The sequence below is a fragment of the Embiotoca jacksoni genome, unplaced genomic scaffold, assembly GCF_022577435.1.
Source record: "Embiotoca jacksoni isolate LCO1_2020_lvr unplaced genomic scaffold, fEmbJac1.0.p SCAF_59, whole genome shotgun sequence".
NCBI classification, from domain to species: Eukaryota; Metazoa; Chordata; class Actinopteri; family Embiotocidae; genus Embiotoca; species Embiotoca jacksoni.
In genome coordinates, this window is record NW_027185413.1 from 1305927 (window position 1) to 1322101 (window position 16175).

The following is a 16175-nucleotide window of genomic DNA, read 5'->3' on the forward strand; positions in this document are numbered from 1 at the left end:
AGGGTGGGTGCCATTTGCACATTTTTTAGGCAGACAGTAGGTAGAGCTGGAGAACTAGTGGGGAAACATGGCGGTCATCCCCACAGCTGACTCTGTTTGAGGCCAGACCAGCGCCAAGATCAGACCCCCGAGTAGGGTCTTAAACCCTGGGGATGTTAAGTTGTTATTCATTGCTTATTTGTATGTTTTTGTCATGTCTCGTACGGTTCTCACCCATTCAGTTGCCGCCACACATGCATCCTGATAACACGTCTCTTTGCATCGTAGAGATTTCAGCTTGATGTGTGATATTTTCTGCTATGCCATGTGGGGGTGTGATTGGGTGTGAGTTGCAGTGCAGTGTTGGTTGCGGTGCCCCAACAGGGTTTTATGGTTGTTTATGTTGTGCTGCAGGGCAATCCCTTGTTACATTGTCATAAGGGAAAGTCCTTTAGCTTTGAAGTGGTCTAGTTTTGCTGAGACATACACTTGTTTCTGTTCCGTCTGGGTGGTAGTCAGACAGCAGTGTAGGACTCAGACTGCGTCCAGTTCCTGTGTGCAAGGCTGTTTTAAATTTATACATTTGTAATAATAAAGATAGTTTTTTCCTGCTACCTTTTGGTTCGGTTCTCCTTTAATTGTGTGCAAAGGAAACATTGTGGGCAGGCCCTTTGCAGCTCACGTTTGAGACAAGGTTTATTATAGACATATGGACTAGTGGATAATGAGAAACTTTCCAGTGGCAGTTATTTTGAAAAAGAAACCTGTGTTGGTGGAAGCAAAACAGTCAGGCAAGGAGGGTAAATACCTTTCTGATGTCGCTGTTCTGTAAACCTTGCATGCTGATCCAGACGGGCCGGTGGAGCTTCTCGGAGTTGTAGGCCGAGTGCAGCAGATTGAGAGAATCTTCCAGAAGCTGAAGAGTGTGGACCCACAGGTAAACTCCCTAGGGAGCATGAGGATCCTCGCCAAACAGCTGAAGGACATCCTGTGAACATTAGGGCTTATTAATAAAGGGAGACGGTACATGCAAAACCTCTTCAGTAGCTGTACACCAAAAAGGCCTGGCTAACAAGTGACCATCATGCTAAGACATCATTTTGCTTTCTTTTTAAAACAAGACATGTCCAGTCACATAATCCAACCGTTTTGAGAGTGACAGATATGATGCACCTGTCCGGCCAAGTGAGAACACCTGGTGAAGCACCATGAAGCACATGTTGTCATTTAGAGGTTTGCCACTCAGACAGAAGGTCATGGCTGCGACCTCCATCTTCAATCCATTATTATCTGTTATCTATGACAGAGTTCTCCAACCCAAACCAGCTGAATGAGCTTCTTTTAAGTGAACAATAACAAACTGACACTCTTCACACACATTTTGTTTGGCATCTTAAATTTAGCAACACATGCATCCTTTTTTATGGATGCATTTCTTTATGTTTTCAATTGAAGGGAGGGATTAAGTGATAATTACACAGCTGTTCCCTAAATACCTACTGCCTTGCACACAACTCGTGTGGCCAAACTGGTTTGAAAAGTTTCAAAGAAAGTGCTGAGATTTAACAGGAAAATCCAGTGTTTCCCCTTTGATTGGGGAACCCTGCCCCTCCTCAAAACAAACTCGTATATGTCTGGACCCTGTGTGAAACTGTAGGGTTTTTAATCTGAAAAGTCTTGGTGTAACTTTGATCTCTCACTCACTCAATTCAATTTATCAAAAATAAAAAGAAAGAGAAACTGATATACCTGCAGCGAGTGTCTCCGAGCTGCTTCCAGAACCTGCCACCAGAGGGACTCCCGGTTGGCGGCTGTGTGAAGCCAGACGAATGACCAACATCCCACCATTCACATCTGGACATCCACAGATAACACATGTTTTAAATGAGACAGGAAGGGGTTAATGTGTCATAACGGTCACTGTGACTTTAAAGTTTGATATTTGTTCGACATGATCACAATGACCTTACATACATGAAATCAGGTTTAGATGACTTTTGGTTCTGACATGGTGCACTCTTAAGAAGCAGCCGTTAGACAGCAAACTGTGTCCATAAAGGGATGCACGGTCACCAACAACACTAATACAGGTTATGGTGTTCAAACCATGAATGGTATTGATCCCACATTGCCAGCAGCAGCCTTGATTGTTGAAATGATGTCCATGGATTCGTGCTGTTGATGCCAAACTGTGATCTTACCATCGGCAGCCTCAGCAGAAATGGAGATTCATCACACCAGGCAATGTTTCCAGTCCAGAAATGTTCAGTTTTGGTGCCACGATCAAAGTCTCAAAAACAGGCTCATACTCAAATATATTTTACATTCAACAGCTGTTCTAATCTGAAATTGGTAATAGAATAAAAACTTTTGGTAAATTTGTTTAAGAACTGGACTTCTCTTCATTATTGTTCCTTGTTTTAAAAGAACAAATCAGGGAGTATATGGAAGTTATTGTGGAGGAGGACGATTAAAAAAAGAGGGACGTTTATGTATTTCATCGATTCATGGATTTTAGTTAGTAATTATTAACAAATATTGAGTTATTTGTGCTGCTAAAGCACAACATCAACGAATATGAGCCCTAAATTATCATCTAATTATCTGGCTCATCTTAGAGAGCCCTAAGTCAAAATCTTACTGGCAAACACCTGCGTCTTTTAAACTCCTGCCAGACTTCCTAATTCAGGTTTTCTGTTTTGCATTTGTAGTGTCAAATACACAATATATATATATTTTATATCTTAAATTGTGTTCAGATCTTTATCTGAGAAATAATTATGAACAATGACAATATATTTCAACTAACAGCACACAAATCAATGCATTGTTCTTATCCATAAAAGACTACAATTAACAATCATAGTGAAACCTGAAGCAAATGTGTAGTATTGTGTTCAATAAAGACACTAAAGATGAGAATGGTTTGGCTTTGAGCACATTGCTTGTTTGTACTTGTGGCTTAAATCGATTAATACAGAAAACCAGGTTATTCCAAAGGGTTCATTTACTCTCCCGATATAGTCAATAGGAAGTTCACAAGAGCGGTTGCCTAGTGATGACTGATGCCTGCTCCCATTTACATGAAAAGTATGTGTTATCACATGAACTTTGAGCCCTGGAATCAAACAAAGCTTGAAGTAATGACATCCTGAAGTTTTTTTTTATCCGATGTTGTGTTAACACAGCAGCTATACAGGCAGCTGTTCAAAGATGTGAAAACACACCTCTGACATGTCTACAAGAGTCCAGATCTCTGCTCATAGAGTTTGTGGACAAGTGTTTCCTTTAATTCATCAGCTGTATTTTTAGCAGTGACGTTCTGCTGGACATACAGTACTGACTCGCTGCATTCAGGGATTCCCAGTTACTCACTGAGAAAACTCAATTTTGAGAAAAATACATTGAGCTTGTTTGACAGTCTCTGACTTTGCACTATAGGTGCAACCATTGTTTAGGTGTATATGTATTTTTTAGCTGTAAGTATGTAATATAACTTTTATATGTCTGTTTATGTGTTTGCACATTGAGAGATAACATTATAACTGGACTCAAATTCCTCACGTGTAAACATAGCTGGCCAATAAAGCTGATTCTGATTCTGATTCTTAATATGATGAATGAAAAGATGAGCATACCCATTTGTTTTTGAACGGGTACAAGAATTGAACAAGAATTTGGGGATTTTCTTTGAGCTGGACATAAATAGTATGGGTGACTGAAAAGGGAAGTGGTTAGGGTGCATACCACTTGGATGCAAAGGCCGTCAGCAGTGAGTCTCCATGGATTCACTGCGGGCTGGACCATTCCTGCAGCTCTTTTCTCTACTCTTTCCCCACCTTTCCTGTCTGTCTGCAATGTCACTGTTATTAAAGGCATAAAATGCCCTAAAAAATTATGTTATAAAACTAGTATGGGGTTATGTACAAAGTAGTGGTAAATGCATTTAGTTAAGTTAAGCAGAAGTACCTCAAAATGTTACTTAAGTGTCTTTACTTGAGTAAATGTATTTGGTCATTTCAACAGTTGATGGAAATCTTATTCAATATAAATAAAGATACATAATGGAAACATACATGTAAATGTCTAAGAATGTACCTGACTTCTGGGTGAGCCACACAGCAGTGACAGTGATGACAATCAATATGATGACAAGACTAACAGCCAGCGCTATCCTTCTCAGGTGTTGTTTGGTTAGACAGCCCGAGGAAAGATGTTGACTCGTCTTTTGACCTGCGTCCAAACCCTGACAGTTACACTGCGGCTTCATCCTGGAGGAGCACAACAAAAATACAGCACAATCATCTGTCTATGCAATCATAAGAGTGCATTTACTATAGCAACACAGGGCTGCAATGTCTTTACAGAATGAAGGTTGTCACCAACCTGTTTTCACTGTACTCTCCTTCTCCTGTCATGGTCTCGTCTGCCAAGTTTCTCTGATGTCTTCAGGCTTCAACACTATGAACCTTATCTAAAGAGCAGAGACCACAGTGGTTCCACTGATAAGGTGTGCATGCTTTCTTTGCTCTCGACTCTTCCCTTTTATCCATGACAGATCCAGGAGGACTTTTATCTAAGGTCAAAAACGAAGCAGGTATGAAGTCTGGGTAGCAGTGCAGCGTGTGGACTGTGTGATTCAATAACACAAACATCATTATTAAAAAGGAAACTTTTCCCTTACATCTTCTTTAATAATAATAAAATAATAATACACTCACGCCCTGTACGCCCGTTACAGCCACTGAGATAACCTTAGCTCAAGATAATTTTTTAGATAAGGTAGAGCTGCTAAAATCTAAATTGCACGGGTCAGCAGAGCTGCAGTATCTGTAACAGCCACAGACTGTAAAGGCAACTCCACTGGAATCCGTGGGTTTATTTGATAAATATAGCCGACTTTAAATCTCCATCTCTATATGTTTACATTTAATTAGGGAGGAATTTATTAAATTATGTCATTAGTCCAAAGGAGCCAGAAAGTTGGAACAAGAATATGTTTTGTCTTTATTCTGTGGTCTGCAGCATCTAAATAACTTCTGAAGTTTCGTGCAAAGTCAGTGACAATGTTAATAATCAACGGGAAATGAAGGCTTTATAAGTTAAATATCTGTTACACAGTTTAACCCTTGTTGTCCACGTTGTATCTGGACTGATTGCCGTCTGCCTGTCCAGCAGGGGCGCGCGGCGTCACGTTGCCCTGGCAACGTAGTTAGGAAGCCAGGGCAACAAACAGCGCCGCAACAATGTCTACCCCGGTGGCAAAAGAAGAAAAAAAGACGAGAAGGACTCTGGTGCTGAGGCCGTAAGTGTTTCCTCGGTCGCATGGTCGTGATAAACAGGGTAGCCGTGCTATAACTGTATGTGCTCATTTCACATTTTTTTGCTTTGTAGTTCTTCTCGAGCGATAAACATTTCCCTGTCGGGCCCTCATGGCGTCAACCAAGGCTCCAGACCCACGAACAGCGTGCTCGGTTCGTCCAGCAGGAGGAGCTTCAGTCTGTGCGGCGGCAGCAAAGTTCTGGAGAAGAGCAGCATTCAAACTCCGAGACCTGCTGTTCGGGTAATTTAGGAGTAGCAGACATTTCCATCCATCTATCTATCCATCTATCTATCTATCTGTCTGTCTGTCTGTCTGTCTTTCCGTCCATCCATCTTTACTTATATATATAATTTTTCCAAGCTCAGAGATGCTCCTACGGGTGGCTCTTGTACACACATTTCAATCCAATGAAATGTGTGTTTAACCTGTTTTTGGAGGGTAATCAAAATACTGGCAGCTGATTTTCTGTGAGTCTTATAGATGAATCCATCAAGCATTTCAGATGTTGTGATTATCTGTAACAAAGCAATGCATTTTATGAGCGATCAAATAAATTGTTGTGTAAAAAGTACTCTGCCTCTAAAATACAGTGGAGTAGAATTAGACTTGCGGGTGACTGTGTGCAGATTTGATGGGCAAAAATGGCAGTTTGATGTTTTTAAAATCTACAACACAAACTGTACAAATCATAAAGTCATCAAAATAGTTTCTCACACGACTGTATGTGTTATCACGCGTTTTAACTGACATTTTTTTCCAGGTCCATATCAGGTAGCAGCAGAACATCCAGCCAGTCTGCCACAGAGTCAGGGAGGGAACAGATTGAGGATACATTGTCAAGTACAAGAACCTCAAATTTGCAATTAGCAGCAGAACTTAATGGGCTATTTTTGGTTAGTGGCCAATTGTTTTCTTGTTTGCAGGTGTTTGATGAAGAAGGCAATGACGTCACTCCTGAGCCGCTCTACCAGGCGGATCCAGGAGCGGCGCCGGCCAAAGCCAGCAGGTTCCTTCTGGACGAAATCTCTGCTGGATCAGCATCAGAACAGACGACGGCCACGGGCAGTTTCACCATGCCTTTCTTCAGGTAACACAGCACGTTGTCTTTACCAGCTGAGCTGATGGTCACACAGTTACTGGACCTTCCCCACCTGCAGCCACTCTGCAATCAGCCCATTCAGTAGATCCAGTCTGTCACCACTCCATCTTTAGAAAGTTAACTTGAGGTTAGTTCTTTATCCCAGTCAGTCTAAACATGTTATCAGTTTGTCATTTTGGGTGATTGTGTGCAGATTGATGGACAAAAATGACAGCCTTACCTGTTTAAAATCTACAACACAAAGTGTCCAAAAAGTGATGTCATGAAAAGAATTTCTGAAGCGACCACATATTTTTACTCTGTTTTCCAGGTCGGTGTTCGGTAGCAGCAGAATATCCAGCCAGTCCACCATAGAGTCTGTGAATGAGGAGATTGAGGATGCATTTTCCAAACGGGACTTGACCATCACCTTCCCAGGTTAATCACAAATGTTTTAATATATATTTATATACACTGCATGTAGGCTGTTTCTGCGCTGTCTATGCCCTTTGATCACTTTATTCATTATTTGCGTTCCATCATTAATTTTGGTCCTGAGCATAAATCATTTAAATACATGCCTTGGAATGTACATTAGTTCTACCACCTTTTATCATGTCAGAGAGCTTCAATATTTATTCTGTGTATTTGGTTAAAATACATTTAGTCTTTCATGTCTTTTCCTGCCAGAGGTGAAGGGGAAAAGGGAGGCTGTGGAAGAACAGGTGACAGAAGATGTGCTGAAAGAGCTCCTGGATGTCTTCACCACTGAGACAGACATCATCTCACTGCTGGACATACCCAGCACCGTTGTGTCTGTGGATGCTGATGATGCAGAAGCTATCAAGTGAGTGATACTTCCTGATATTTGTAACTAATTTACTCACGCTGAAATATGTACAAGGGCAAGTTTAAGTGTGCTGTTACTACAAGACAAAACTTTCCCTCTATGGAACTTACTGGGGCACACATCGTTTGGCAGAAAGTGACTCTGGCATTTATTTATTGATGAGAAAGCTAATGTGTATTTTTTTGGTCAGAACAAGCTGTTGTCACCACCTTGTTTTCACAGAGAGAGGAACAATCAGTACGCTGAGCTCTGTAGGAACAAAATTAGCAACGACAAGTATGTGGATCGATCAATGCAGACACTGAATGGAGCGACTAAAAACAAACATGTCCAGAGTGACACCACGGTCATGGTGGACGCAGGTTAGACTCCACTGTTTGTTTTACTGTTTTCAGTGACTTTTACGAGTTTGTTAAAGTGAATACCAGGCAAGCTGATCAGTGTTTTTTCTTTACAGTTTAATATTAGAAGCGCATTTTTTTTTTTGGCAGCTTGATTTAAACCTTGTTAGCTTTTATCTGCAGATGTGTTTTTGGCCCCCTGGGACATGATTTTAACTCATTTAACTGAATATTAGTCAACTCTTTTCTAATGATAGAAAATTAAAGATATCTTTATATATATATATATAGATCCAGTTTACCACTTGTTAATGTTTTAGCTAAATATTTTTAACCATTTATTCATTACTTTTGGCGAACTACAACCCTATTTCCCAAAAAGTCAGGACGCTGTGTAAAATGTAAATAAAAACAGATTGTGATTATTTTCAAATCATGTAAAATGTTGAAACTTTTTTTTAACTTTTAATCTTATCGTTTTTTGGAAAATATATGCTCATTTTGACTTTGATGCCAGCAACACTTCTCAAAACAGTTGGGACAGGAGCATGTTTACCACTGTGTTGGATAACCTCTTTTAACAAGCTCTCTGTGAATACTTGAGAACTGAGGAGACCAGTTGTTGGAGTTTTAAAAGTGAAATATTGTCCCACTCTTGCCTGATATAGTTCAGCTTCTCGACAGTTCCCTTTGTCTCAGGTTTCCTTTGTTATATTTTTCCGTTTCATTTTTGCACCAGTGTTTTCAATGATTGACAGGTCTGGACTGCAGGAGGCCAGTTTATCAGCCGGACTCTTCTACTATGGAGCCATGCTGTTGGAATACGTGCAAAATAGGGTTTGACATTATTTTGCTGAAATAAACAAGACCTTCCCTGAAAGAGACATTGTCTGGATGGCAGCATATGTTGCTCCAAAACCTGAATATATCATTCAGCATTAATGCTTCCTTCCAGATGTACAAGCTACCCACTTCAGCTCAGTCCATCTTCAATGATCTCAGTCCAGAGAATGCGGCGGTGTTTCTGGATCATGTTTCTATCTCGTTTCTTCTTTGGAGAGTTTTAACCTGCATTTGTGGACGCAGCGATGAACTGTGTTCACAAATGATGGTTTTCACAAGTGTTCCTGAGCCCATGCAGTGATTTCCACTACAGAATAATGTGTGTTTTTAATGCAGGGCTGCCTGAAGATCACCACCATTCAATATTGATTATCAGCCTTGTCCTTTGCGTAAAAAGTTTTTTCCTGATTCTCTGAAACTTTTAATGATTTTAAGTACTGTACACGATGAAATCCCACAGAGTGGTGAACCAATTAACCTCATTAGTTGTGAGATGTTCTACCAGTTTTTTTTTGTTTTTTTTTAAATTTTGCATCACACATCTTTTGTTGCCTTTTGTGTCCCAACTTTTTTTAAATGTGTTTCTGGCATCAAATGAGCATATATTTACAAAAACAATACAATTTCTCAGTTTTAACATTTGATATGTTGTCTTTGTTCTATTTTCAATGAAATATTTTTTTTAATTTAATTTTTTTTTTATTTTTTTTATTTCACTTTATTAATCCCCGAGGGGAAATTTCTTTGCTACAGCAGGGGGGCTCTCAGGGGGGAGCTGCTGCAACAGGCTGCCACTAGCGCGGCGCCAGGTAACCTGACCTGAGGTGCATGTTTTTGGATATGTTTTGGATATGTGTTTACATGATTTGCAAATCATCACATTCTGTTTGTATTTACATTTTATACAGCGTTTTGGAAGTGGGGTTGTAATTGTCTTTAATGACTTTTAGTCTATTTTATCCAGTAGCCACTACTTTTTTCAGCATTTACTATAATAACAATTTAAGTTACTGATTCAAAATGTTACTTTTTTAACCTATTTTTCATTACTTTAGCTATTTCAACAACTTGTTGACTAATTGTGGTAACCATTTATTCACTTAAAGCTTTTTAACTTTTGGTTTAATATCAGTTTTAACATTGAATTAATATTTCACCTTATCCCTTTGTGCACAATTAGGATTTTCAAAGTAGACAATCTTTTAAAATGTTTTAATGTCCACAGCCATGACTATTACCACCTGGGACATGTATGAAACTTTCTGCAGCCCTGAGCAGGAAACAACAGAGGGCAGGTCTGAACCGAAGAAGCCTCACGGCGCAGAAGTTTCAGTCGAGTCCAGCAGAGGTACCGAGAGGAGCATGTCGGTGGGCAGCACCGCCAGTACAGGTAACAATGAGGGATAACTGCTCCAAAAAGGCTGCTAACTTCTATTATTCACACAGCCATTAAAAAAGCTTTAACTCCTAACTGGAGTTATGTCAATTGTTAGTTTGAACGCTTTTACCGTTCAGTCAGGGTAGTTTTTCAATAACAGACGTGTATTTTCCCAAACATATTTCTCCTCAGTCAGTGCTTCCAGCTCGCTGAAAGAAGTGGAAGCGCTCGGGAACAGTTTAAACACTGAGCCAGACTTGCAGCTGTTCATGCTGTCAGAAAAATTCCAACAGTGCTTACAAGTCATGGAGAGAAACATCCTGCAAAACAGCTTCCAACCTCAGTTGGCTGCTTATAGACAGCTGCCCCTGCTACCAGGTAGGTGTTGTTGTTTTCACTTCAGAAGCTCTGATACATGCAGGTTAAAAAAAAAAACAGGTCATTTGCACGTCATGCCTGAGACACGCATTGTGTCCCAGTGCCTGGTGAGGTCCAATATAAAGGTTTTATGTACTAATGGATGAAATGTAATGACTGAGCACCAATGTGATGATTTTGTCAGACCCAGACGGTCCGGTGAAGCTCAAGACCACCGGAAAGGTAGAGGGGGATTCAGAGAGTTTGGATTCTCCAGCCCTGGATTGTCTCTGGGTTTTCAGCTGTGAGCTCACCAGAGGACAAAGAGTCAGCAGCATGGCCTGGAACAAGAAGCATCTGGTAACAGATGGCAGGGAACAAATAGGCTGCCCTACAAACACTTTAATTACAGAGAGAGGATTTTAGAAAAAAGGAGTTGAAGTTGGGATGCTTCCAACTAAACTGTGCAACTAAAGTTAATAAAATGTAATTTAAATTTAATTTAAAAATATTTAAAAGTCACTGTGTTTCAGTCTGAAGGGCATGAGGAAAACATGGTATCCACAACTCATTTGAACTGATGAGCTAGTTTAATAAATTCATCTTTAAATTGTATGATTTTGCTGTAGTCTGGGGCTGCAGAGGCTGTGAAATAGGTTAATTAGTTTTTAGCACCATGAGGTTACTTTTTCCAGATTTACAAACTGATTTAAGCATATGTTGAAGTATCAAAACAAATTTTTGAAATAGAAGAAACAGGAAAAAGTGGGATGGATTAATTTAGCTCAGGTTACCTAACTGGTTCTTTGGGGATCCTGCAATCAGCACTTGGGTTACATGCATTTGAATTAATTTGATTTTGGAGGGCTCTGTGTAATCCTCACGTTTAGAACTAAAGCCAAGCTGACAGTGTTTTTCACTTCCTGTAATGTTTATTGATCAATGTTTGTGGAGAAATGTGGAAAAGGCCAGATTAATATTGTGCCTGTTGCTAACATGCATGCTAACATGCTAACATAAGTTAATCACGATAATCAATGCCAGGTAACAGAGTAACACGAGTTGGTCTGAAACTTGTATTATTCTGTCGGCCAACATTTATACATTTAAACATTTATATTTATCTTTTATGATCCTGCTACTTCAGTCGTTTGTCATCATGTCACTTCACCTAAACATCTAAATGTGCTGGACTCTGTGCTAGGACCTGCTGGCGGTGGGTTATGGTGAGTCTGACCCCGGGAACCAGAGACCAGGTCTGGTGTGCTGCTGGTCCCTCAAAAACACCATGGTGTGACTTTTTGTTTTTGTAAAATTTTTTTATGTATATTTCCTTTTAGAGATAGTCTTCCAGTGTTTGACATCTCTTCAGGTGCATGCAGGATTTAGTTCATGCGTGAGTGCCAGCTGTTATGTATGTGTATATTTCCTCCCTCTGCAGTGGCCTGACCGTATCATCCACTGCGACAGTGCTGTGACTTCTCTGGATTTCTCAGCCAGCATCCCCAGTCAGCTGGCTGTGGGGATGCACGATGGCAGCATAGCTATCTATAACGTGCAGAGTCAAGACAAGTCGCAGATCATCAGCAGCTAGTAAGGAGAGTGTGTGTGTTTGTTTCTTCATGCTGAACTTGAACTGAGTGTCACTCATGATGTTTATTTCGGTGTGCTTTTGTGCAGTGAATGTCCCAACAGGCACCTGGGACCAGTGTGGCAGCTCAGGTGGATTCAGCAGGAGCTGAGCTTAACCGAAGAGAAGGTGGAAGCTCTCTTCTCTGTGGGGGCGGACGGCCGGGTCAGCAAGTGGTTCGTCTTCAACAACAGCCTTGACGGCATCGGTACTGTTCTCAGCAGCAGCAGGCTTTAGGATTGTCTGCTGCTTGACATGCAAAAGAGATAATATCTCTCAGAGTACACATAGACGCCGATGTAAACAAAGTGTCACTGTAACCTTTTCACAAAACCTCTGTGGGGGTGCATTTCCAACATACAAGTCACAACATGCTTGCGATATGCTGATATTCATTAGATATGGACACCATATGCACCTCACTAGATTTTAGTGTTTGCATGCTGTGGTTTGCTATTTATGTCAATGTACAGCTGAGGCTAGTTTTGCAGTTACTTGGTCATAACTGAAATATTTGACCTGATGATTATACGACATGAAACATTACAGGATCACCAGCTTTAACTTGCCTCCCTCTGAGGAAGGAAGACCGTAATGAATCCATCCAATAGCTGTCAAGGCATTTTATTCTGAAACGAAATATCAAACTGCTGACGATGCTACATGACAAGTCAGATAATCACTTCAAATTCAAAATATTTCAAACATTTATTGCAATATTTTAGTCTGGACCAAAGCGGTGGAACGACCAGCTTACGTGAACTATTTAGGTGTGTTGTTAAACTAATAAAACCATTCAGAATGATAGAATCTATTTTTTTATGTTTTTGGTATAGACCTGATGAAGATCAAGAGAATTGATAATACAAAGAGGAAGGCAGGAGTCAACACGACAGAGAAGATGACAGAAAGTGTTCTGTCAGCACTTTCTCCTGGTTTGTGTTTTGACTTCCATCCAAAAGTAAGTTCAGAGAAATTCACGATATCTTTTCCATTCAGCCAAAAGTAGCTGTTCTGCTATAAAAACTGAAATCAAATCCTTTCCTGTCGTTGTCATCATCCATCCCTCTCCTCTCCTGTGTTACATTTTATCTGGCAGGACTCCAGTATCTACTTGACTGGGACGTGGGAGGGTCTCATCCACAAGTGCTCCTGTTCCAACAGTCAGCAGTTTCTGGAGACGTACAGAAAACACCTGGTTTGAGGGCAAAAAAGACACCACACAAGACACAAGAGCCAAATATCCCTCTGAAAAGATCCGTTGAGGTTTCATGTACTCTGTAGTTGTACAGTCCAGAGTGGTTGTGAGTTCAAGGATATGAGCAGAGTATCCTGTGTGTGTGTGTGTGTGTGTGTGTGTGTGTGTGTGTGTGTGTGTGTGTGTGTGTGTGTGTGTTTGTATGGTTTAGAGGCACACTATATAACTTGAAAGTGAAAACTTATATGAAGGGCGATCAAAGACTTCTTTGTTCTCTATTTTTTGAAGCACCCAAGCGCCAAACTTCTGGTCGTTTGCTTCCCTCAAACTCCTCAAGACGTCACAGTCCAACTTTGTGTTGACAGTCAACAGTGAGAAACAAATTATTGGTGCGCAACAGTCCTGACCTGACGAGGCCTCTCACGTCTTGGACATTCTGTCCCTCTTGAAATCTCAATGCCATTTAAAACACGCTGCCATTGTCGTGGGCTTTTTGAGGCCTTTCAAAAATGTATGTGCACTCAAATACCAGTGGTCAGAAACACAGGAAACTCAGGTGATGTTGATCGAGCGAAAAAAACGTTCAATAGTTATGCATAAAAGTAATTGCTTCCCTCTTCTCAACATGCATTATTGTGCTGCATTCTTGGAACTTTTTGATTGCCGCTCATATCAAAGGTCGTGACGTAGGACACACGTAGCCCTACCTCACCTGTTGTAGCTCCATGTGAGACTTCATGTTAAAGAATCTTACCTGTTGGTTAATGAAACTGGCACTTACCTGAAAACCCTGGTCATCTTTCAGACATGAAAAAAGTGAACCGCCAATGTCTCACATATAGAACCAGTTGAGAGCGGCAATATGCTGCAAAAGGAAGAAATGCCCCAATAAAAAAAGATAACAGAGCAGGTCAGTGTGAAGGATTCAGATTTGAGGGCTTTGAAAATGTTTTTTAAGATAAGAAAATCATTCAACTATTCGGCCTTAAGTCTCGTCATAAACATTTTACAGTGAACACTCAATAGTGAAACTTTGATATTGGAAAAGGAAAACAAAACAAGATTACTAAAATTACATTTATGTTTTTTGATGCTGAAATGTAATTTTTTTGACCACTTGTTATTCCAGTCTGTGTCCTGTTAATCGGGGCTGATTAAAGAGAGTTCCTCAGTAGTGTCGACCTCTCGCTCCCTCTCAGTGTCCTGTGAACTGCATCACATGGTGTCCACTCGATCCTGACGTGTTCCTGAGCTGCTCTTCTGATTGGACCATCCAGCTGTGGAAGCAGGACCAGCTGAACCCCGTGCTGAGCTTCGCCTCAACCCAGACGGCCGTGTGCGACATCAAGTGGTCCCCGAAGTGGGCCACGGTATTCGGAGCTGTTAACGAGGAACAGCTGGAGATCTGGGACCTGAACTCAAGCATGTACGTCGGACTGAGGGGGGACAATCTGACTACTCTGCTCTCTGTCTCAGTTTGTGTCTCTATGTTCATCAATGCACGTCTCTCCTGCAGTCTGGACCCTGTGATCGTGCAGCCTGCTGCCGCTGGTGTGACGATGACCTCACTGCTGTTTGCCCCACAGACCGACTGCGTTGTGGTTGGAAACGCTGACGGACAGGTCACCGTGTTCCAGCTCAGGAACCTCAGCGTGGGAGAAGGCAGCCAGGTAAAACACAGGAACAGTTGGCTTCATAGACACGTCGTGCAAATACTACAGTAGAGGAACACATTTTAACCGCTGTGTTGATGTGTGCAGTACAAAGTTAAAGTCTCAGGATGTCTCTCTTCTTTCAGGTGGATGTTCTGGAGGACATCCTTCACTCTTCAGTTTCCAGATAAAAAACAGACATCTATGCCGTTCATCTCGTCCAACTGGGCTTCTGTCATATATGTATAAGCAAGAAAAATGAACAACCTGTCCAAACTTTCAGGGCGTTCTTGAACCTTAGAGGTCAGTTTCTGCTCTTTTGTAACAGTAGTTTAGAAACCCAAGAGTCCTAAAAGTGTCCCAAGCAACAAATAATGTAGACAAAATCCATACATATATAAATGAAAGATATTAAATACTCTTTTCATTATGAAGAATAAAATAATTAGCATTTAATAAGATGTTTAAAAATCAAGAGATAGTGTGTTGATAATGTTTTTCACATTGTATTTAGCCCCTTGACTGTTATGTTTTCTCATCTTCTTCTTATGCTTATTAAAACAAAAATTCTAAAATGATATTTTTCTGTTCTGTGTACAGTCAGGAATATAATTCAGGTGCAGAAATACAAAATCTCTTCATCTTCTGGTCCTGTTTCCTGGTAGTTTCTCTTCCTGCCGCTGGGTTTGTTGCCTTTAAGACATTTCTCACCCACACTTCCCACTGTTATTATTATTATTATTATTATTATTATTGCACATCTATTATTCTGGTGACTATTTCTAATACTTTTACTTTTCTTTAACTTAAATTTTTTGGACTTTGTTTTCCCTTTGTGGTTTTTTGGATCAAGGTCTGGACTTTTGTGAGCTTCTGAACAAACCTTTTATCAAATTCTGTAAAATGGTGGGAACCAGAAAAGGTGTCAAACTTTACTTATTGTTGTTGAGCATTTGAGTCCAAACCCCCTGAAAACGTGACACACCGCTGAAGTTTATCTGGCAATATATATACTCAACAAACCTGGGCCTCCATCGTTCAGTGTGTCACTGTTCTTTGTTTTTTTGTCTCAGTGTTTTGAACCAATAAAACTTTCTGTCAAAGATGAATTATTATCATTCTCAAAAAAAAAAAAAAAGGCACCACATACAGTCATGTAATAAATAGGCTGGTCTCATAAATTATTGTCTTTTTTGACAGAATTGAACAAGCCAACAAGAGATCTTCTTTAAAACCCTGCCTACAGTTAATGTTGATACTTAAATGACACCACAAGGAAAATCAGCCTTTCAATTCTTTACTGAACTAAAATATAAGTAGATGTAATGTTCTTCTTTAAGTATGCGGTTGGCCTCAGAGGTTAGTATTGACCCCTTTAACAGAAATAACTTGTGCAGGCATATTGCAAAGGTTTTCTACCAGTCTCTGATATCGGCTCGCTGATATTTTTCACCATACTTCGATGCAAAAGAGCATTTCAGCGGGAATCATTTAAAGCCTTGACCAGGCCATCCCATAAACCCCATTTCTTCTCTTTGAGTCATTC

At 40.4% G+C, this 16175-nt stretch overlaps 1 protein-coding gene across 2 annotated transcripts; it reads left to right on the top strand.

Moving 5' to 3' along the window:
* Window positions 1–5214: 5214 nt before the first annotated feature.
* On the top strand, window positions 5215–15761 carry LOC138212779 (dynein axonemal intermediate chain 4-like). Of its 2 annotated transcripts, XM_069173340.1 has the most exons (17): window positions 5215–5284; window positions 5374–5542; window positions 6226–6389; window positions 6712–6818; window positions 7071–7227; window positions 7453–7592; window positions 9640–9804; window positions 9985–10170; window positions 10355–10509; window positions 11354–11440; window positions 11591–11742; window positions 11830–11987; window positions 12616–12740; window positions 12879–12977; window positions 14177–14403; window positions 14494–14647; window positions 14776–15761. In XM_069173340.1, exons 1-17 carry the CDS (start codon window positions 5226–5228, stop codon window positions 14818–14820), a joined length of 2349 nt encoding a protein of 782 aa, XP_069029441.1. In that variant the 5' UTR covers window positions 5215–5225; the 3' UTR covers window positions 14821–15761. The 2 variants fall into 2 exon arrangements, 1 of the variants encoding a protein (XP_069029441.1); XR_011179493.1 differs by lacking the exons at window positions 14494–14647; window positions 14776–15761 and having other exon boundaries at window positions 12879–13887; window positions 14177–14262.
* The last annotated feature ends 414 nt before the right edge of the window (window positions 15762–16175 follow it).